At 47.5% G+C, this 22,719-nt stretch overlaps 1 protein-coding gene across 2 annotated transcripts in view; it reads right to left on the bottom strand.

Annotated features, from left to right (window-relative positions):
- Atg3 (Autophagy-related protein 3) overlaps positions 1-22,562 on the bottom strand; it is a 34,453-nt gene extending 11,891 nt beyond the window's left edge. The window contains exons 1-5 of one of the 2 annotated variants that reach the window (XM_055076511.2): positions 22,311-22,562; positions 22,157-22,198; positions 17,523-17,643; positions 15,233-15,343; positions 737-792 (exon numbers count right to left, since the gene is read on the bottom strand). In XM_055076511.2, the coding sequence (XP_054932486.1) occupies positions 737-792; positions 15,233-15,343; positions 17,523-17,643; positions 22,157-22,198; positions 22,311-22,382 (402 nt within the window). In that variant the 5' untranslated portion in view covers positions 22,383-22,562. The remainder of the gene's footprint in view (positions 1-736; positions 793-15,232; positions 15,344-17,522; positions 17,644-22,156; positions 22,199-22,310) is intronic. The other variant, XM_050187855.3, reaches the window with a different exon arrangement.
- Positions 22,563-22,719: the final 157 nt, after the last annotated feature.

The following is a 22,719-nucleotide window of genomic DNA, read 5'->3' as shown; positions in this document are numbered from 1 at the left end:
TGATATCACTGTACAATGAACGATAACACTGCATGATGCACAAAAACATTCAGCAGCAGGAGCTACCTGTGAAAATCAGCATATTTTGCATGAACATATACACACAAGAGGGAAGCACAATGAAAAAAGCCAATGAGCAGCGGAATATACAAGTTTCATGAGGAGGCCAGTGCTTCCCTCTAACAGACTATCAAGTGTAGAATCAGCAAATGGACCAATGAGGAGACTACCACACCTCCATTCACTGCGCCAATACCACGCGAAGATAGTGCAGCACGGGCTGCATCGCTGCGGATGATGAAATGTGTACTTAGGAAAGGCAGCTGTGCCAGACGTACAGATAAGTTTCGGATTTTTTTTCTTATACCACATTTAGACACAGATTTAAATGTGCGGGTCTCACAAAAAAATATACTATAAACGGGTCCTGCAGCACTGTGACATTTATGATACCATGCGGAAGTGAAGGACAAGAATCAGTTAGCTGCTCAGAAATATGGCTGCACTCACTCTGTAAGCAAATTTATAAGAATTGAAAGTACTTTGCTCATATACTTTATCACACCATTTCATTAAAAATGCACCCTACACAGCTTTGTAAGGCAAACTTGCAATGTTTTCTTGCACAACTGGCACACACACGGAAGCGACAAAGTCACATGTCCAGCACATTGCCACTTAACTGCTGCTGCCTGTAGGCATTCAATATGGATTCGGAAAATGCACATCCACTTACACTAGGCTCCAGAGTCATCTCTTGAACCTGCTCGGCTAGCCCTGATGAAGTACCATCTGAAATCAACCAAGCGATCAGCATAACCAGCAAAAACAGTCGACAAGAAGACTTCGAGGTCACATGCAGCCCTTTCAACAGCAAATGCACCACAATACTGGCATATTGAATTACACTGCAGGACAACCGTACTGCTGCTATGCAAAGTTGCAAAAGGTTGCCAGTGGTATTCTATCTTTTAAACTTTGTACTCCTCTGGCTGAAGGGGCATAGAAAATACAACTGCATGACTCTCGGTGTGCACAACACTGCGTGGCTAATGTGCAGCCGTAATGGCAAAGTTTGCATGCAAAGTAGCAGCATGTCACAGTAGTTCACTCTTCCAGACAACAAGGTCGCTTCACTCTTGTGTGCGGAATTCATTCATGACCAACATTCAGTTACATGTATCACAAGCTCTCAAAGAAAAATTGGCAGCTGCGCTCTTAGTTTTGTAAATACAGGTGATCAAAATAGATTTCGAAAGAGCTACAATGCTGCATTTCGTTATTTAGGTTGACATGCTTTTATGTAAATTTGGAGCTAGATGCAGGAAAGTGCAGAGTACAAAAATGAAGATACCAAAGATCTGATTTTTGGAAAAAAAATGGTGTCGAATTGTGCCTGCCGACGCCAGCTACAGTGTTGTCGATTTTTGCACATTTTTAAGGGTGAGCCCACATATAACAAACGACTGTATAACAACCATTTCAAGCAATTATAGAATAGAACCTTAGTTATATGTCTCTTGGTTTTGCGACGACCCAGGTTTTACGACGGATTAACGCAGTCCCAGTGAAGTGCCCATAGAAGCAATGCATTAAAAACCCCGGTCATCCAAAGCAATTTTATGCCTGACCCGCGTTATATGACGACCCTCGCGAAGCGCGGGACGGAACGGCGCTTGAAAGAAAAGTGCCGCGGGTCTCTTTCCTCGCTCCGTCTCTCCGCATGTGGAGTGCTTGACACCGCTAGACCGGTTCACTCCGGCGCAGCTTTCTTCCCTGCCTCGTCTCATCATTCGTTTTTCTTTCCCCCACCAGCAGCCGCCCGCGACGCTCGCTGTGCTGAAATAGTGCCTCTTCTTCTCCACAATCACTTTCTCCCTCTCTTCTCAGTGGCGTTGCCTCTCGTCGCGTTGGAGAAGCGTTTCTCCCCCCCCCCCCCGGGTCGTGATCGTGCTCGTCGTGTTTATTGTAGTGCGGTGACCAATGTTGCCAGCTGAGCTTTAGCAGGCCACCGAGCCTGGCGGGCGAACCAAGATTATGCCCGCGGGGGCGTCACATACTTGCTACACCCCCTTACCCTCAGTTTGTTTGTTAAATGAAAAACAAACGTCCACGTTCAAAATATGAGGCTCTGCCTCCACCCTAGCTGGGTCAACAGTGCCTGCTACCCAGGCGAGTAACGGTCTGGTGGCCTCCGCCGTCAAGTACTCCGCCTGGGCCCCGGCGTTGACGGGTCGGGTGTGGCAACGCCGGGTGCTGCCTGGGCCAGCCTCGCTCCATCCGGAGGGTCCGTAGTGGTCGGCCTTGCGAGTGGTGCTGGGCTCGACACCGGTCCAACGGGTGCCGCACCACTGGCTACGGTTGCCGCCTCCGAGGTGGGTGGTACTCCTCTGGAAGCGACTGGTGCTGCCGCTAGTCCTCCTGCGGGCTGGAACTCAGAAGTGGCAGTTGGGGGTGCTGGCCAAGGGTGCCGTCCCGGGCCTTTGCCACAGTTGGGAGCTCCAGTTTTCGCCAGGAACTTCCGTCCTGGCCCACCCTGGTCTGCGGGACAGGTGGTGTCTCCTGCCAGTGCCTCATCATTGCTCGTGCACGTGCCAGACGGGGCCATGTGGCACAGACACGCCGACCATGTCAGGCCTCGCCTCGGGACCTGGCCAGCACCCTCCGATAGACGGACGCTCCGCAGTGTGGTGGTGCTGAGCGATGACTGACCAGCAAGCAGCCGTGCTCGTCGTGTTTATTGTGGTGCGGTGACCAATGTTGCCTACCGAGCTTTAGCAGGCCACCGAGCCTGGCGGGCGAACCAAGATTATGCCCGCGGGGGCGTCACATACTTGCTACACCCCCTTACCCTCAGTTTGTTTGTTAAATGAAAAACAAACGTCCACGTTCAAAATATGAGGCTCTGCCTCCACCCTAGCTGGGTCAACAGTGCCTGCTACCCAGGCGAGTAACGGTCTGGTGGCCTCCGCCGTCAAGTACTCCGCCTGGGCCCCGGCGTTGACGGGTCGGGTGTGGCAACGCCGGGTGCTGCCTGGGCCAGCCTCGCTCCATCCGGAGGGTCCGTAGTGGTCGGCCTTGCGAGTGGTGCTGGGCTCGACACCGGTCCAACGGGTGCCGCACCACTGGCTACGGTTGCCGCCTCCGAGGTGGGTGGTACTCCTCTGGAAGCGACTGGTGCTGCCGCTAGTCCTCCTGCGGGCTGGAACTCAGAAGTGGCAGTTGGGGGTGCTGGCCAAGGGTGCCGTCCCGGGCCTTTGCCACAGTTGGGAGCTCCAGTTTTCGCCAGGAACTTCCGTCCTGGCCCACCCTGGTCTGCGGGACAGGTGGTGTCTCCTGCCAGTGCCTCATCATTGCTCGTGCACGTGCCAGACGGGGCCATGTGGCACAGACACGCCGACCATGTCAGGCCTCGCCTCGGGACCTGGCCAGCACCCTCCGATAGACGGACGCTCCGCAGTGTGGTGGTGCTGAGCGATGACTGACCAGCAAGCAGCCGTGCTCGTCGTGTTTATTGTGGTGCGGTGACCAATGTTGCCTACCGAGCTTTAGCAGGCCACCGAGCCTGGCGGGCGAACCAAGATTATGCCCGCGGGGGCGTCACATACTTGCTACACCCCCTTACCCTCAGTTTGTTTGTTAAATGAAAAACAAACGTCCACGTTCAAAATATGAGGCTCTGCCTCCACCCTAGCTGGGTCAACAGTGCCTGCTACCCAGGCGAGTAACGGTCTGGTGGCCTCCGCCGTCAAGTACTCCGCCTGGGCCCCGGCGTTGACGGGTCGGGTGTGGCAACGCCGGGTGCTGCCTGGGCCAGCCTCGCTCCATCCGGAGGGTCCGTAGTGGTCGGCCTTGCGAGTGGTGCTGGGCTCGACACCGGTCCAACGGGTGCCGCACCACTGGCTACGGTTGCCGCCTCCGAGGTGGGTGGTACTCCTCTGGAAGCGACTGGTGCTGCCGCTAGTCCTCCTGCGGGCTGGAACTCAGAAGTGGCAGTTGGGGGTGCTGGCCAAGGGTGCCGTCCCGGGCCTTTGCCACAGTTGGGAGCTCCAGTTTTCGCCAGGAACTTCCGTCCTGGCCCACCCTGGTCTGCGGGACAGGTGGTGTCTCCTGCCAGTGCCTCATCATTGCTCGTGCACGTGCCAGACGGGGCCATGTGGCACAGACACGCCGACCATGTCAGGCCTCGCCTCGGGACCTGGCCAGCACCCTCCGATAGACGGACGCTCCGCAGTGTGGTGGTGCTGAGCGATGACTGACCAGCAAGCAGCCGTGCTCGTCGTGTTTATTGTGGTGCGGTGACCAATGTTGCCTACCGAGCTTTAGCAGGCCACCGAGCCTGGCGGGCGAACCAAGATTATGCCCGCGGGGGCGTCACATACTTGCTACACCCCCTTACCCTCAGTTTGTTTGTTAAATGAAAAACAAACGTCCACGTTCAAAATATGAGGCTCTGCCTCCACCCTAGCTGGGTCAACAGTGCCTGCTACCCAGGCGAGTAACGGTCTGGTGGCCTCCGCCGTCAAGTACTCCGCCTGGGCCCCGGCGTTGACGGGTCGGGTGTGGCAACGCCGGGTGCTGCCTGGGCCAGCCTCGCTCCATCCGGAGGGTCCGTAGTGGTCGGCCTTGCGAGTGGTGCTGGGCTCGACACCGGTCCAACGGGTGCCGCACCACTGGCTACGGTTGCCGCCTCCGAGGTGGGTGGTACTCCTCTGGAAGCGACTGGTGCTGCCGCTAGTCCTCCTGCGGGCTGGAACTCAGAAGTGGCAGTTGGGGGTGCTGGCCAAGGGTGCCGTCCCGGGCCTTTGCCACAGTTGGGAGCTCCAGTTTTCGCCAGGAACTTCCGTCCTGGCCCACCCTGGTCTGCGGGACAGGTGGTGTCTCCTGCCAGTGCCTCATCATTGCTCGTGCACGTGCCAGACGGGGCCATGTGGCACAGACACGCCGACCATGTCAGGCCTCGCCTCGGGACCTGGCCAGCACCCTCCGATAGACGGACGCTCCGCAGTGTGGTGGTGCTGAGCGATGACTGACCAGCAAGCAGCCGTGCTCGTCGTGTTTATTGTGGTGCGGTGACCAATGTTGCCTACCGAGCTTTAGCAGGCCACCGAGCCTGGCGGGCGAACCAAGATTATGCCCGCGGGGGCGTCACATACTTGCTACACCCCCTTACCCTCAGTTTGTTTGTTAAATGAAAAACAAACGTCCACGTTCAAAATATGAGGCTCTGCCTCCACCCTAGCTGGGTCAACAGTGCCTGCTACCCAGGCGAGTAACGGTCTGGTGGCCTCCGCCGTCAAGTACTCCGCCTGGGCCCCGGCGTTGACGGGTCGGGTGTGGCAACGCCGGGTGCTGCCTGGGCCAGCCTCGCTCCATCCGGAGGGTCCGTAGTGGTCGGCCTTGCGAGTGGTGCTGGGCTCGACACCGGTCCAACGGGTGCCGCACCACTGGCTACGGTTGCCGCCTCCGAGGTGGGTGGTACTCCTCTGGAAGCGACTGGTGCTGCCGCTAGTCCTCCTGCGGGCTGGAACTCAGAAGTGGCAGTTGGGGGTGCTGGCCAAGGGTGCCGTCCCGGGCCTTTGCCACAGTTGGGAGCTCCAGTTTTCGCCAGGAACTTCCGTCCTGGCCCACCCTGGTCTGCGGGACAGGTGGTGTCTCCTGCCAGTGCCTCATCATTGCTCGTGCACGTGCCAGACGGGGCCATGTGGCACAGACACGCCGACCATGTCAGGCCTCGCCTCGGGACCTGGCCAGCACCCTCCGATAGACGGATGCTCCGCAGTGTGGTGGTGCTGAGCGATGACTGACCAGCAAGCAGCCGTGCTCGTCGTGTTTATTGTGGTGCGGTGACCAATGTTGCCTACCGAGCTTTAGCAGGCCACCGAGCCTGGCGGGCGAACCAAGATTATGCCCGCGGGGGCGTCACATACTTGCTACACCCCCTTACCCTCAGTTTGTTTGTTAAATGAAAAACAAACGTCCACGTTCAAAATATGAGGCTCTGCCTCCACCCTAGCTGGGTCAACAGTGCCTGCTACCCAGGCGAGTAACGGTCTGGTGGCCTCCGCCGTCAAGTACTCCGCCTGGGCCCCGGCGTTGACGGGTCGGGTGTGGCAACGCCGGGTGCTGCCTGGGCCAGCCTCGCTCCATCCGGAGGGTCCGTAGTGGTCGGCCTTGCGAGTGGTGCTGGGCTCGACACCGGTCCAACGGGTGCCGCACCACTGGCTACGGTTGCCGCCTCCGAGGTGGGTGGTACTCCTCTGGAAGCGACTGGTGCTGCCGCTAGTCCTCCTGCGGGCTGGAACTCAGAAGTGGCAGTTGGGGGTGCTGGCCAAGGGTGCCGTCCCGGGCCTTTGCCACAGTTGGGAGCTCCAGTTTTCGCCAGGAACTTCCGTCCTGGCCCACCCTGGTCTGCGGGACAGGTGGTGTCTCCTGCCAGTGCCTCATCATTGCTCGTGCACGTGCCAGACGGGGCCATGTGGCACAGACACGCCGACCATGTCAGGCCTCGCCTCGGGACCTGGCCAGCACCCTCCGATAGACGGACGCTCCGCAGTGTGGTGGTGCTGAGCGATGACTGACCAGCAAGCAGCCGTGCTCGTCGTGTTTATTGTGGTGCGGTGACCAATGTTGCCTACCGAGCTTTAGCAGGCCACCGAGCCTGGCGGGCGAACCAAGATTATGCCCGAGGGGGCGTCACATACTTTCTACACCCGCTGTGCTGAAATAGCGCCTTCTCTTCTCCACAATCACTTTCTCCCTCTCTTCTCGGCGGCATCGCCTCTCGTTGCGTTGGGGAAGCGTTTCTCTCCTTCCAGTTTCCCCACAGCAGATCGCCGACAAGGTAGCACGGAGAGGCCTAGGTTTATCGTACGTGTTCTTCGTCATAATCCTAGAGACCAGCGTTCAGCGGAGGTTTTGAGTTGTATGGAGCAATGCGACGCACGATGTCCCGAAAGCAGACAGTTTTGTTGCTCGGCGATAAGCTGAATATTATCGAGGAAGCGGAAAAGTGGCATGGATTCACGAAAGCCAGCATTGCCCGGGACCTTAAGATATCCGAATCTTCGCTTAAGACGATCCTGGCAAACAAAGCGGTGATATTGCAGAATGCCAACAAGTTCGGGCTCAAGCGGAAAGTGGCAAAAGAAGGACAGCACGAGAAGTTAGAAAAAGTTCTCATCAAGTGGCTGCATCAAGCATGGAGCTCTGAGATCAACGTTCATGGCGCCATTCTAAAAGAAAAGGCAGAACTTGTGGCATTGTGCCTGGGCATCGACGACTTTCAGGCATCGAACGGGTGGCTGGATCACTTTAAAAAACGAAACAGGATTGTGTACAGCTGCTCCTACGGAGAAAGCACTTCTGTGGACGTTTCGACGGTGAACAAGTGGATGGAGTCGCTGCTGGAGATGATTGCTGCATACAAGCCCTGCGACGTTTTCAACGCCGATGAGAGCAGTACTTTTTACCATATGCAGCCCGAGCAAACCCTTGCGTTTAAGGGTGACAGCTGTCATGGTGGCAAGCGTAGTAAAGAGCATGTGACAGCACTATTCTGTGCTAATGAGGATGGTTCCAAGAGGCTGCTCGTGCTCGTTGTTGGAAAGTTTGCAAAGCCACGGTGTTTTAAGAACTTGAAGACGCTGCCGTGCAACTACAACTTCAACAAAAAGGCGTGGATGACGTCTTTGCTCCTCAGCAATTTTTTGCAGCAGCTGGATCACAAAATGGGTGCTAAGGTGAGGAAAATATTGCTTTTCGTGGACAATGCACCATGCCACCCACCCGGTATGTCCAGCCTGAGGAACATAAAGATTTTTTTTTTTTTCTGCCCAACTGCACAAGCCGGTTGCCGCCGCTGGATGCCAGCATCATTAAGTGTGTCAAGCAAGGGTACCGGAAGCGGTTAGTGCAGCATCGGCTGGCAGCTATGGAGTGCAGCAAGTCGGAAAAAAATATCACTGTGCTCGACACCATGCATTTTATTGCCAGTTCGTGGAATGCAGTGTCGCGAAGCACAATCGCTAACTTGTTCAAGCTTTGTAGCTTTAAGCGAGAGACTGCCTCCTCTGCTGGGGATGCAACAACCTCGATTCCGCTCGAGGCCAATGCAGGCTTCGCCGTCAACGATTTCGAAGGTTTAAACCTCACCACGACCTTCGCCGAGTATGTGGAGGCCGACGACAACGTTGCGATCTGCGGTGAGGTGTCGCTGGATGACACCATTGAGGAGGCTTTGCATAGTGCCGACACCGCTGCGACATCCGACGAGGACAACGACGATGCCACAGATGCTGAGCCTGTGCCTACCACGTTCACTGAGGTCCTAGGGCACATAGACAGCATCCGGAACTTCATCTGTTCATGCGCCACCGCAGAAGACCTCCTTTTGGACGTTGCCCAACTCGAGAGAAAAGCTCTTGGTTCATGGATCAAACAAGGTCAAAAAGAAACTTGCAGACTTTTTTAAAGTTCGTGCCGGCTGGAGGGAATCGTGGCAGTGGGCAGTGGAGTGCCGTAAAGGTTCATTTGAATAAAGCACGATTGGTACCTGTACTGCAGCATTAATCCTTATCGAATTTACTTTTTTGGTAATTTGGCTTGCCAAGCCCTGCAGTATGTTATATTCAGATTTTACGACGCTCACATTTTACAACACTTTTTCACTGTCCCGAGAAAGTTGTATAATCGGGGTTCCACTGTAGTTTGTTATTAAACAGGTTTGACTTATAATGAACAAGGGGTTCTCGGGAGGTGCAGATAAGAGACAGTGACTTCTTCCGGTAGCAGATCTGGTGCAAAGGAAAAGGAAGAGCATTTGAAGACAGCTCAGAATTGGTTAGAGGGATGCGTTTTGGATATTTGCATGTGTAGGATGTTCAGCTGACGGAGGACAGGGGCAAGTAGAGATATTCAAAACAGAACAGCGCAGTTTTCACGGGGACAAGTAGGGAGAAACGACACGGACGAGTGCATGTTTGGGAAAAGCCTCTCTCCAGCAGTGCACCTAAAGTAAGCAAATGATGATGATAAAACAGCAGGGAGAACTTAGGATCAGTAGCATCACAAAGAACCCCACTACAGGTTTTCTTTATCACATACTGAAATTTCACTGCATGGACACTGATATATTTAGCCATAACAAGGTGCTACCTAGATACACCAACGTATTTACACAGTAGACCCGTTAATTCAGCTTCAGTTAATTCGATCGCGACTGAAGGTCCCGGCCTGTGCCCGTGCCCTATGAGCCCAAACTTTTGTTATTTCGATCCTAAAATTAGCCATTGCTGCTTAATTCGAACTTGACCTGTCAGCATGCATGTTCCTCACCCCTATAGTGACCCCAATAACAACTTCTTTACTGGCAGGGCCTGTCTTGGCAGGGCCTGTCTTGGCAGAGCCTGTCTTGGCAGAGCCTAGAGGACAGTGTATGCATTGAATATGCATCATCTCCTGTCGAAAACACTTATTTCTGACTGGCCTTAAAAGGATTTTCAAGCAATAATGGTTAAGGATGCCCAAATAATGATTTTTGAGACCCAATCAAGAAAGAATTGAATAGTGCCAGAAAAAAATGAAATCGAATACTTTTAGAACAGTTTTTGAATAATGAATGGCCGTTATCACAACTGATATTAAACAGTGCTCACATTCCAGTATTCTTAAAGTTAACACGTTTCTGTCATTACACAGTATGTTATGAAGCATTGTTTATTAAAAGCACAAGTGGAGCATTAGAAGCAAACAAGTAGTTTCTTCACATGCACAGGGCTCTTTAGAGAATGCGAATGATTGCTCTGCAGCCTGCAAAGTAGGGCTACCTAAGTGACGAAGAATGTTCTGCTACACAAGTTCTCATGTTTTATGTCTATACTATGACTGCCGGAGTGATAATGTACCGTAATATTGCCCCAATTTTATGTTTACTTGAGCACTATTGACGTTCTGAAATATTAGAAAATTATTTGAAAACTATTTGCACTTACAGATAGTGACTATTAGATTTGAAGATTGAATCAAATAGGATGCTAGTCGATTCGCTATTCGAAATTTATTTTATTTAAATTTAAATTTATTTATTTATTTATTATATACCTACATCGCCTGGTGGCATTGTTGTAGAGGGTAAAAACCTAATAAAATAAAAAATAAAAATGAGCAACCAATCCTAACAGGCACAAACATCGGCAAGCAGTGTCAACTGCAGTCCGAATACCGGACATGAAAACATCTCTGCAGATACAAACAAGCAACAAAAGAAATGCGAGAACACCTACATAATAGAATCAGGACAAAAACAGTAAAATATAGACACACGTCTTAACTAACAGCCTAAAGTGCACCAGTGAAGCAAGGCATCAAAAATAACTCTGCAAGGAGCTCAATCTAAGCACTCAATGTACTAGGAAAGAATGATAATTTGAATATATCAAGGCAACAATTATACTCCCTAATTTTTTCCTATATGGTCATGCCTTGCTGAAACATAAAATGTTGCTTAATGTATCTATTTTAATCTAAGCCTGTTCCCTCATTATAAATGCAGAAGAGAAACTTAAACCTTTGCAGCTTTCTACGAGAGGAGGCGCTGCCAGTCCAGTCAGTCTAATCTGCAAGCTACTTAAGGTGAAATCATAATTGCTGGTCACAAACCTTGCAGCCTGTTTCTGTACCCTTTCTACTCTATCTTTTATTATGGCTGTAAAGAGGACCCACGCAACACAAGCACATAATGTTCATAAAATATAAGGCTTCCTTTAACTTTCCCGGTAGATGTTTGAAATTTCTTTGAAAAATTTGCAACAACTTAGAAGCTTTGGGGTTTGAAGCAATTTTATCAATGTGACATGCCCAATCTAATGTGGAAGTCAATGTTATGTTGAGGTATTTAACATGATCAGTCACTTCTAATGGGTAAAGTTCGAAGACATAGCAGCTTCTTAGCAGTTTTTTCTTAATGTTAAATCATAATTGAAATCATTTTGCTATATTTAGATTCATTTGCCAGTCAACACACTAAGACAAAACTTTTTGGAGGTTGTACTGCAATGCAGCAACGTCGTTAACACATTGTCATTAATACAAGACACACCATCTGCATAAACTAACACCGTCGATTTCAGGCCAGTTGAAAAATCACCAATAAAAATCAAAAACAGCCAGGGGGCCCAAATGTAACCGCAGGGGTACCTCAGACAGTACATCTGCGGATGATGATTCCTTGCCATTTACAACTACGCACCGCTGATGGTTGGCAAGATAGTCTTCCAGCTATGCTAACAGAGATTCCGGGATTCCTAGAACGCATAATGTGTAAGAAAGGTGATGATGCAGCACGAAGTCATAAGCCTTCTTAATATATAGAGAAAGATGGCATCCAGTTGTACGCCTTTATAAGAACATAAGGCAATATCATAAATGAACTCTCTTAACTGTGTTGCGCAAGAAAGCCCTGCGCGAAAGCCATGTTGGGATGGATGAAAAAAATATATATTATTGATGTTTCATGAGGCAAGAACAGATGACGTGCTCAGGCATTTTACACAACACTGAAGTTAACAATATCTGTCTGTAATTTGATACCGCTACTCGATCACCTTCTTTATGTAGGGGCGCAACATTAGCCATTTTTCATTCTCGGAGGAGCTTTCTTTGCTGCAACGATATGTGATAGAGTATACCAAAAGAGACAATATGATCGGTGCAGTGTTTTAGAAGGTGGTTTGAATATCGTCAGGGCCTTGCGCAGAATGTGTTTTCAGATTATGCAAAAGATTCCCGACACCCACACGAGTGACGTATTGTCAGATGCTACTGATATACTAATCAGTGCAGAAAAAGCAAATCGAACATACGTGTTAAAACATTCAGCTTCGTGCATGTCATCTCTTAAAGCCTGATCATTGGTAAATACAACAAGAATGTTGGCAGAAGTCAGTTTATTATTTTTTAATAAAATGCAATACTTCTATGGGATTTTATTTCATTTTGTCTGCCAATGAAGACAAATATTCATCCTTTGCCTGCTTTAGCTAATTTTTAAGTTAAAGGCCTAGGCATTTTAACTTTGCAAACAAATGCGCAGTTTTCTTTTGGCAATAAGCTTCACATAACCTAACCTTTGTTTTGATTGAGGCATGCAAATTTTTACTGATCCAAAGCTCGTTACTGTGGCAACTAGCTGTCAAAGTTCTTCATGGGATAAATTTATTTATTAAGAATAACAGTAACCACCAAGTTTCAATCTCAGAGTCACAGCTGCATTTTTTAAACGAACAGAGGTATGAATCTAGGTCCCTATTTATGGCATAAAAGCTGTCCCTGTCATACAGGAATACCTTTCTTGGGTGCAATATATTTAGCGAAATTTTTTTCACAGCACGGTAACTGCTACTATGTAGTGATCAATGATACTGGGTGTTGAAGTAACTGATCAAATTAGGCTGTTACGATTACTAAGCACCAAATCCAGGACACTGCTGCTTGTCAAACCAAGGCACGTAGGGAAGTTAAACTGGTAAAGATCATAAGTGTGAAGGAGTTAAAAAAAAATGAAATAAAGCTCTGAGCAGCTGTATTCAATTGCGCGTATCACGCCACGCAATGTCAGGCATATTGAAATCTCCTGCAAGTAAAATGGCCTCCGAAGAAAGGGCTGAAAGCATCCTAGACAAACTGACCCATGGGATAACAGCTGTATTTCCCGGTTCGTCAGTAATACGAACCCACAACGAAGTTATTCCCCTGTGAAAATCTAGAAGGCACCAAACAGATTCCGAATTTGGATCAGCACGTTAAACTGGCATACTGCGTATTGTCTTTCACCAAAATGTAGACGCCACAGCCATGTGCATCAGTGTCCTTTTGGTAGGCCATGTACCACGACAAGACAGGAAGGCCTGCTCAGCTAATCTGTGCCCATCCAGCCAAGATTTGGTTGCAAATACAATACCAGGTTATGAAATTTGGATTAGATTGTCGGATTCGGTAATTTTTTTTCATGCTTGTACACTTAACAATAGATAACTGTTACTGTGTTACTGTGTGACATAGTGCTCCGATTTATATTGCTTGTACTTATGTACAGAACTGCTGGCTTCCTTGTATACGTATAGATGCTATTTACCCAATTCAAACACATGTCTTTCTTTTTTTTTTACATAAAAATTGGATCGAAAATTACATTCATGGCATTTGCATGCTTTGCTGCATAATGTGGCGGTGAAGCAGATTTTAAATATTCATGTGGCGAAGCCGACCTTAAGAAACCGGCTGCCACTGTGCAACACACATTAGACCCTTGCCCAATTTTCTTGCTAAAATATTGGGTGCGCGTTAGATTTCTACTTTGTTTAGGAGCCCTAATGTCGTTGCTACATTTGTTTTCTACTTTGAACACATAAAAAGCAGGTGCGCATTTGATATTGGGGTGTCTTTCATTTGGGCAAACAGTACTGCCAAACGAATCAATGGTGTGTTTTGGCACTTCTTCTATAACTTGTTTAATTCGACCCGCCAGATAATTCGGTCAATTTTGTTGACCCTGTCAAGATCAAATTAGCAGAAGTTGACTATAGCTATGGTTCAAAGCATGAGTCTCGTCGTCTTATTTTCACACCAAAATTTGTTTTGTTTTTTCCTTCAGTGAATATACTTAACCAGATTAACTTTTACTGGTGTTTTTCAGATCCCAGTGGATAATTTTCCCTTTCAAGTTAGTGTTATTTTTTTTCCTTTTTGATGAATATCAGGCTTACTATTTTTGTTGATGCTGAAAGTGCTGTACGACTGCAGGTCCTGCTCTTTGACACTATAGTTGCATCCAATGTGGAGGAGAACAAAGTTACAGAGAAACATTCTATAGCAAGGCTACAATACTGTATGGCGATGTGATTGTGCAGGAATTAAAAGTGAGTGCATTTGACATTCAAACATACCTTAGAATGAGATTTTATCCACAACCTTATGCGTGTACGGAGTTCAGATGAGTAATACATAAAAACGAAAAAAAATAAAAATAGGTAGATGTGACAATGTCTTAGGATCCGCTGCAGAAACTGAACGAAATAAGAAAGCAGTTCACATTGTGTGGCGAGAGGCTGATGCATGACTGATCTCGCCAAGCTCCTTCCATCAGAGCTCATATTTATTTATATTATTATAGACTTAGGGTGCGATCTTGTACACATTCCAAAATCGAACGGAGGCGGTCTGTTCTTTACTTCACGAAATAGGCGGTCTGTTCCGTTGCGTTCGTCCGATAGCAGACGACACGGAATGATTGATAGCAGCAAGACGCAACGGCTCACGTCACAACTGATGTCATGGCGTTCATCACGGTTCAAATTGACCAATCATGTGCAGCTCGGTGGAACGGACCGTCTCCGTTCTATTTTGGAACGCGTACAAAATCGCACCCTTAGTGTCCGGGATACCTTACGGTGGTACACACACTTCACTGCTTTTCTTTTAATTCTATATCATACCCGAGGACAAAATTAAGCCATCCGAGTGCATGTATCACAGCTGTGTGCCTGACTGCCGTCTTATAGCTCTCTGGAAAACTTGCTTTCACCGACCCTTCTTGGTTAGAATGAAATCTGGCGTTCTACCCTTCTAGTGTTTTTGATGTGAAAGTGTCCAATAGCCCACTGAATGAAAAAGCCGGCAGCGTCTGTAGCAGCGAAATGGCACCTCAATTCCCCCTGGCTGCAATGCCACGTCACAAGCACACAAGCTGCATTTGTGAAGCTCGGGCCTCAACAGAGCAGAGTGGGCAAAAGGGAACACCTGCTGCTAGCATGCCAGGTGATGCGTGAGTGGAGAGAGCATTGCAGAGACACCATGTCAACCTCACTCTCGGAAGTCTGAGTTATCCATGCGTTCCTTGTCCGCACAAGCTCTTGGCTGCACTCTAACTGTGCCTCAATAGCACCAGATCAAAACGCGCCAAGCATCTCAACGTGCTCGCTTGCCCCCAAGAAGTTCATAGCTCGAAGGACCACTCAGCAGTGTTTAATTGGACATTAATTATTTTGCATTCACAACTGATAAGTGCTTCGGAGTCTTCAGACCTTGTTGTTTGTTTGTTATTTAGACAGAAAAGGGTGAACTCTGCATATAGCCAACATAACTGTGCTTGGCAGCAAAACAAAGGCTTCACTAAAGAATTACATCAGTGTGTCCAGAAGGCAAGGGTGCAAGGCAAGCCACCAGCCATTCCTACCTGCATAGTGGTGAGTGTCCACCCAACCACCGTCCTCGTCACCCTCTTCCTCGAGCACCTTCTCGTGCTCCATGCTATACTCCATGTCCTTGCAGCGCTTGTAGCAAGGCACTGAAATGCCACACCAATTCACAGGTTATCGGGAGCAAGCACTGACTGCCCGTAACAGTATTCTGCTGAGCCTCAAATAAACCTGCTCCGCGGTTCACCAAGGTTGAGAAACTGCGGCAATTATGTGGCACAACAGATGAGACAACACAATGTTATAAAAATAAAGTGTGTCTACAATTCAATACATGTGCGCCAGTCTAATATTTGCACTGCACTTCACAAAGAGAACCCCTTGAAAAGCCTTCTCCATCTGTTTGATCAAGCTCTAAGGCAAAAGCATTTGCTTATGGAGCCTATAGCCCACCCTTAAACCAGGCATCAGCAGACCCTGGCAGCACATGTGCATGTTATTCTTGTACAAGGACACTACGAGAACCTACGAGCATACTGTCTGACTTATTACACAGACTAAATAACAATCTGTAATGTATAACTGCTTCAATTGCTCACTCACACCTTGCCCAATCTTTGAGCACCAAGAAAAATAAGCATGTTTACTTAATGTGATCGCCCACGGAACAGCTAACTTAAGCTTAGAATCTTTCAAAATGAAGTAAACACAATGCCATTCCCTTACAACAGTATTGCACATAATATTATATCACTCAATAAGCAGCCACTGTAGCATTATAAATTTTGCACAAACTCTAAGCAGAAATGAACTGCTTACACTTGTGCATTATCGCATTACCTAAATAAAATCAGAACTTTGTGTGCTGTATAGAATTTTGAAGACATCAAAATACAGACTTGTCTCTTTATTCACTAAAGATAATGAAAATTTCTCCCAAGAAGCTTTCAACCTACTATTTTGAACAAAGCATTTTTGCTTTGTTATAGCATGTATATAACAGTATATAACTTGGAGTTGTCGATGTTGTTCAGTGACTTACAACTGCACAACTGTGTAATCCTTCTCCTTCATTATAAAAATAACCTTTTTTTTTTTTGGCACGACTAGGCATAGTTTCTGGCATGGTGTAAACAACAGCAATATAACCAAGCAACCAATTACTGTGCCTAAGCAAGATAAACACAGCCCATTATCCTCAAATCTCTCTCCATTATTACCAGACTATGCAAGTAGCTTCACCAAGGGTCACTGCCCTCCCATAAGCTGGCTTCTACGTGCACCCCTGTGTGTTCTTTAGTGAGCAAAGTAAAGGTTGCTACCCCTGTGTGTTCTTTAGTGAACAAAGTAAAGGTTGCTTTTGAAAAAGTGCAGTAAGTTCATCAGAGTTCATGAGCCGCCATCATGATGAGTACACTTAAAGGGACACTGCCGCTGCAAGCTTAGGCCACCATTGATCTCGTGACCAGCATGCCCTCCCAGCAGCAGATTAATGTTACCTATCCTAGACCATTGAAGTTATCAAGAGGGTGGCGAAATCAAATCTGTTATGACAGGAAATGGAGCAAAATTCACATAAATCTCGTCAATTCCAGGCACTTCCACTAGTATCAGATAAGGAAATAAAACTTTCAAAAGATAATCAAATTATAGTTTGTAATGTCACAAAGCAGCACACATGCTATGAGAGAATGTACTGGGGTGCTATGGATCAATTTTGACTACCTGGCATTCCTTAAAATACACATTATGTGACATAATCTAAGCACTTGAGAACTTTCGCATTTTCCCCCCATTGGAATGGAGCTGTAATGGATGGGAGTCAAACCTGCAATCTTGCGCTCGGCAGCAGAATGCCATAGCCATTTTGCCACTATGGCGAATAGATAAACTGATCAAATCAAGGCTTTAAAGAAGCTGTCTCTGGCAAAGTCAAGCACTGAATGAAATAAAATAATGTGACTCTGCTAAGAGAACATTGTAAGTAGTACCAGCTGGAGTCTTCTCGGGCAGCCCCCAAATCTGAAACTGCCATTAGTGCATGCTTGAGGTCATTAATCTAGTTGTGATATACTACAAGGTGCATGCCATGTGCCACTTTCCAAAATATAAAGCACTACTTTTTCATCTACTTATCTTGTTTGACAGCTGCAATAACGCTGCACTCACTCACTAACAGAACTCATTCATCAGAATTCATAATAGAATTCATTTGTTGGAGGGACAAAAAATATGTGCACATGGAAAATTGACCTCTCAGGAAAGGTAGGTGGGTAAAATTATGAAAAAATTAACAAATCACGAGCCTATTGAATGGTTAATGCTTACCGTTCCTGGTGACAAGAAACTGCTTGTCAGGTGGCAAGTAGGACTTGGCTGGCAGGCCTTCACCAGCTGACCATTGCCACGTTGGGCAATGGTGCACAAGGTGGTCTCCAGCATGCACAAACTGCATACACACAAACATTCTTCCAGCGCTCAGTTGTTTCCATTTTACGCGTTTATCTTTAAGCAGCATGAAACAGGCTAGTGTGCAAATTGCCACAAGATACTGTCACACACAAAGCATAAAAGCACTTGAATTTCAATGCAAGGCCATATAATGCTGTGGTTATATAATTACTTGACTAATTTTTCGAGTCCACACAAGGTAGTTGGCACTATAGTATATGCAATGCCCATCCTTCCAAGTTGTCATAAGTGACGCCAATGTTTTTCTGCACTTTTACGTCAGATGCTTTCTTAGAAATTGGGGGTGAAAGGGGCCTGAAACACTTTTGTCTAAGACTTGTGAAACCCACTTGAGCACAGTGTCTCAAGAAATATCATTATGAAGAATTTTTGAATGAGACCTAATATGAATGGGGAAACTAGAAGTGTGATATTTCCCCATTCATTCCCCCTAAACTCATCTGTTGTCATTGGATAACGATGCCTGGCCTATCACCTACCTTGCCTTCCTTTCATTTTCTTGTGGCAGGCTTATGCTAACCTTATGAGACTGGCCTGAAAGATTTCAGACAGCAACTTGGAAGTGGCAATGGGACGTTACCTGGCATGTCTGGCAGGGTGTCCGCATTAGTAATTTGTGGTCAAAAACAATCGCCCAATAACTGGTATCTATGGGCTGCTGCCACCTGAGGGCAGCCGGCAGGCAGCCAGCAGTTTAAAAAATGGCGAGGAGAAGCTCTCTGTTGTAAACAAGGAGCGCTGATTTAACATGCCATCTGTTCTCCCCCTGCGCCATCTATAACTACAAAAATTCACTGAAATGTTTGCGACTGTGTTTGCATGTGCAGAATGTATTTGCTTTTAAGGGTTGGTTCAGGGTCCCTTTAATTCTCTTAGCTGCTGCATGCTTGCACCCCTATTACACAGCTTAACATGCCTACTTGTAAAGTGCCTGCTTCGACTGTGTGCTTGATTCCCACGATCGCCGGACACCCACTAGTTCAAATGGGCACACGTGTACCCCGGTGAGGTGTTCGGCTTCCTTCAGGGGTGATACGTTTGGGAAAAGAGCCTGCATCCTAAAGTCCTGTCGAGGCCTTCGCGAGCACAAAAAAAGTGATGTTTAGGCCGCTCCCATGGCCCTATAGCATACAGGGCTTCCCAACCTCAAGTTCACCAAATACCAGCACTCCTGGTTCCCCTAGTGGAAAGAGAGGTTGCCAGCATCATGAGGAGCTCAAGATGCCCAAAATCTTTGAAAAATTCCTCATACTGTCACCGTTGTTCCGCAAGCTTCGGCGGTTGGCCAGCCAAGCTGCCTAGTACTGTTGCATGGTGAACTACCACAACAGTGACAAAAAAACCCGGGGCCTGGAACTGCCTGTCAAGTTCTGCAGTTTCCCGAGTAATGGCATGAAAAGGAATGCAGGCAGGCATGGATAATCACCATCCATCCAGAGAATCAAGTGAGCTGGAATGCAAAAGTTTGCTGTTTTACTTAATCCCTACTATTGTTCGCAGCAGCGTTGTTTTGTCTTGGAGCTCAGTCACGAGAGTTTGCTTGTGCCGATGAGAATATCACTGGAGATCTACTTCGACGTGCTTTGAGTGACGCATTGAGTGTCGGCTGATGTGCGCATGATGCATAGGTGTATGATTGTGTAGCCCATTTCTAAAAACAATGTGGAATGTTCTGCGTGGCATCTTGACTCTGTGAATGCTGTTGCAAGAGGAGGGCAGTGGCAGTTTGAATCCCTTTGGCTCTCGGTCATTCTTTAATAACTGCACAACACGGGCACTTTTAATCGTGATCAAGCACGATAGGGATCAAATTTTTTGGTCGCGATCATGAATGGTAGCTGTTGCACAGTCCAACAATCTGGATTGAACCGGTTGAGGTCACTCAGCATTATGGTGCGGACGACAGCCTATGATCTCGATCTACTGCATCCAGATCATGCGAAATCCTGGTTGAAAGTGCCACTGTAGATGCACCCAATCTGGTCTGGATTGGACTCAATGCCACTCCAAAGTGCCTGAATGACAGGGGGTATAAATAAATCACGAGTTTCAACACCTCAGGGACGTCACAGTCTGTGTTGCACGATGCAACGGTGAAATAATCTCTCTCGGTACTTGAGAAGCGGCTTTCCATGCGAGTTTTTTTGTGCTTTCTTTAGTCTTTGATGAATAATTTGCCTCGCCCTTTTTGTTTTTAACATGCAGTGATATCGCATCACATCACGCCACTCACTGCACCTGACTTGACTCTGCCAACAACAGCAGCAATGCACGCTTGTCTCCTCTCTTTTTTCCTGCTACCTGCCCTGAAATGTGCAGAATTTCATGGGTGGGTGTCGGTCCTTCGTGTTTTCAAGGCTGTTGTGGCACTGAACAGCAGGCTTGTGTGGACAAATGCACAGGATACACAATCTCACAGCCGGCACCCCCATACACAACATGCCTATGCGACTGCGCTGCCTGGCTACTCCTTCAGTTGCTCCCACAAGCGGCGCTGCTCATCAGCATCCGTAGCACCTCCAACCCCAGGTTCGGAAGTCTACCAAATATGCACCTTCTGCCACTCCATATGCAAAGCCAACTTGCAGCATCTCATTTTACACTGTCTCACATTCAATAATTACCAAGACGACAGCAATATTTTTCTACATTGCCATATTGAAGCTTTACGGAACGACAGTCTCCAAAACCCTGATCACCTAGTAATGTTAGCCCACTCTGGCATTGCTAGCGGCCTGGCTCGCGCGATTTAGTGGGTGTCTACCTCTCCTTCGTATATCCCTCCTCCCCCACCAGCGACCTTCGGTCCTCCCTTTTCCTAACAAAAAGAATTCATTCACTCATTCATATGCTATTACAGTGCGTGTGACATTTTTATCACTTGCGAATCCCATTCTGAACATGTTTTCGCATTATTAAAATACAGGGCGGTAAATGCTTCTGAACATAATACACAGGACTTCGTCAAATTCCTTTGCAACTGGCAAACTGTACTCGGACTATAAAAAATCAGTGTTTATCTTCTCAGTTCTATGCATAAAGACTCGGGGTAATCACGCCTGCGCACTCAAATTTCAAGTGTATGAAAGTTATATTCGCATTGTGTCTGTAATACCAAAAATGCAGATCCTTAAGCAAAGTATTCAGCCAAATATGGCAAGGTCATACTGTTAATTTAATGCAGTATATAGAGTGGCAGCCAATGAGAGAAGCACAGTTGATACAATGTAACGATGCAATGCCTGCAGTATCAAGACCAGCCAGCTGCAAATGGTGGATGATAAGAGCGGCATAGAATCGAGCGGAAGGGGCTGCTACGTTATACCTGCCCAGCTCATGTAACAGTAGCAAACAAACATGCAGATTTACAATATGTATTGACTTTAAGCCCAACAGTGCAATATAATTTACAGGGATTCATGGTCATAGAATGACGGGTGTTACATTGCTGTTATTTGAGCAATAAGTCTTCACATAAGCAGACAAAAAGGAGTTGGGGGAAAACAATATAACTTTTTTTTTTCTCTTGTTCATTCAGAAACATTCCCTGGATATGTCTGTAATGATGAGTGCACAACAAATAAATAGGCAACTTCTCTCTTAAGACAGCCAGTGTTGGATAAAATAGTAAGTGTTTGGCACAAAAAATGCCTGGTTAAATGTATGGGCTCAAAGCTGATCATATTTATTTACAATTGATTTACCATACCTCAAAGGCCCCAGTGAAGGGGTTTTACATCTGTCTGGTTGGGTGTCAGAGCCCAAGTGGAGAGGGGCCGAGAAAAAAAAAAGTTTAAGAACAGCACTGTTAATTGGCTATATGAAATCTCACCCTTGAAGAAGGAGCTTGTACGGCTTTGAAACGTCGGATGTATTATACATTATTTTGGTGGGTGTCAAATCCAGTCCTATCAGATTCGGATAAACGTGTGATGAAGGTGACACTACGTCGCTTTGTCACAGATGACCTGCACCACGTGTATACACACTTTTGCCAGAATTCCGGGAGTGTGCTCACATGTCAACTAGACCGACAACCACATAACGTGACTACACAGGCTACAAAGCTAAAACTTTAATGCAAGTTTTCCAGGAACAGCGTTTCATCGTAGCTGTTTAGCACATTGTTTAGCTTGACGCAAAAATGTGCGCTTCCGGATTAAATGTGGCACTGAGACAGCGAGCTTGATAGACAGAGAAGAGGAAAGCCTGCTAAGAACAACGTGGGCGTCTAACGCGCGGCTGACTGTGCACATCAGCAAGCTACAGCGCGAAGCAAACGCTAACGTGATTTTTTCGCCGCATTTATCCCCACAAGAGACCACTGCGTGTAACATGATCGGCCGCTGTCAAATTCAGGCAGCCTGTCCCCGTTCGCCGCAGAGCGCAAATATCAGTTCAAGAACTAACGAGTTCTCGCGATAACAAAGACGGCCGCGACAACTGCAGATGTGACAATCGTAGAGAACGTGCTCAAAAGGCGAGCTCACTTCTTCTGGCGTGATGACTCCAGTTTCCTTAAACTTGGATTCCTGCACAAAGCGAGAATAAAGCGTAAATAGCACAGCAACAGGTTCTGCCAGCGTTTGTAGCACACGCAGCGTCGCATGAATGCTTGTCATGACGCAGGATAGGTCGAAATACCTTGAGGATCGGCGTAAGCTTGTCGGCGAAGCCAAGAGCTGTGCCTTTCACGGTGTTAATAACGCTTTGCATGACTCTGCGAGTCTCAGATGAACGTCCGAAAAGTACGGCGCGCGCGTCTAGAAAAAATCACAACTGACACTGAACCGCTGAGAACGAAACACACCCACACATGCCCGCATCAAGTGCTACGATAGGCGATATGAAGAAAACAACGATCAGCTGCAGCTGCGGTAGGGTGGCCACCCTAGCTGCGGGCTAATCTAAGACTTCTATTGACTTCGTTCAACCATTAACCGTTCTTTCAAAACGCTTGCATTCGTCGACTTATCCATGTGGTGCATGTTTAAACGTAATAATAGTAGCTTTACAGTGAGCGTTATTGATACTATAATTATTTAAAACAATG

Source organism: Dermacentor andersoni, chromosome 2, assembly GCF_023375885.2.
Source record: "Dermacentor andersoni chromosome 2, qqDerAnde1_hic_scaffold, whole genome shotgun sequence".
NCBI classification, from domain to species: Eukaryota; Metazoa; Arthropoda; class Arachnida; order Ixodida; family Ixodidae; genus Dermacentor; species Dermacentor andersoni.
Note: the sequence above shows the minus strand (reverse complement) of the source record. Positions and strands in the feature narration are given on the sequence as shown.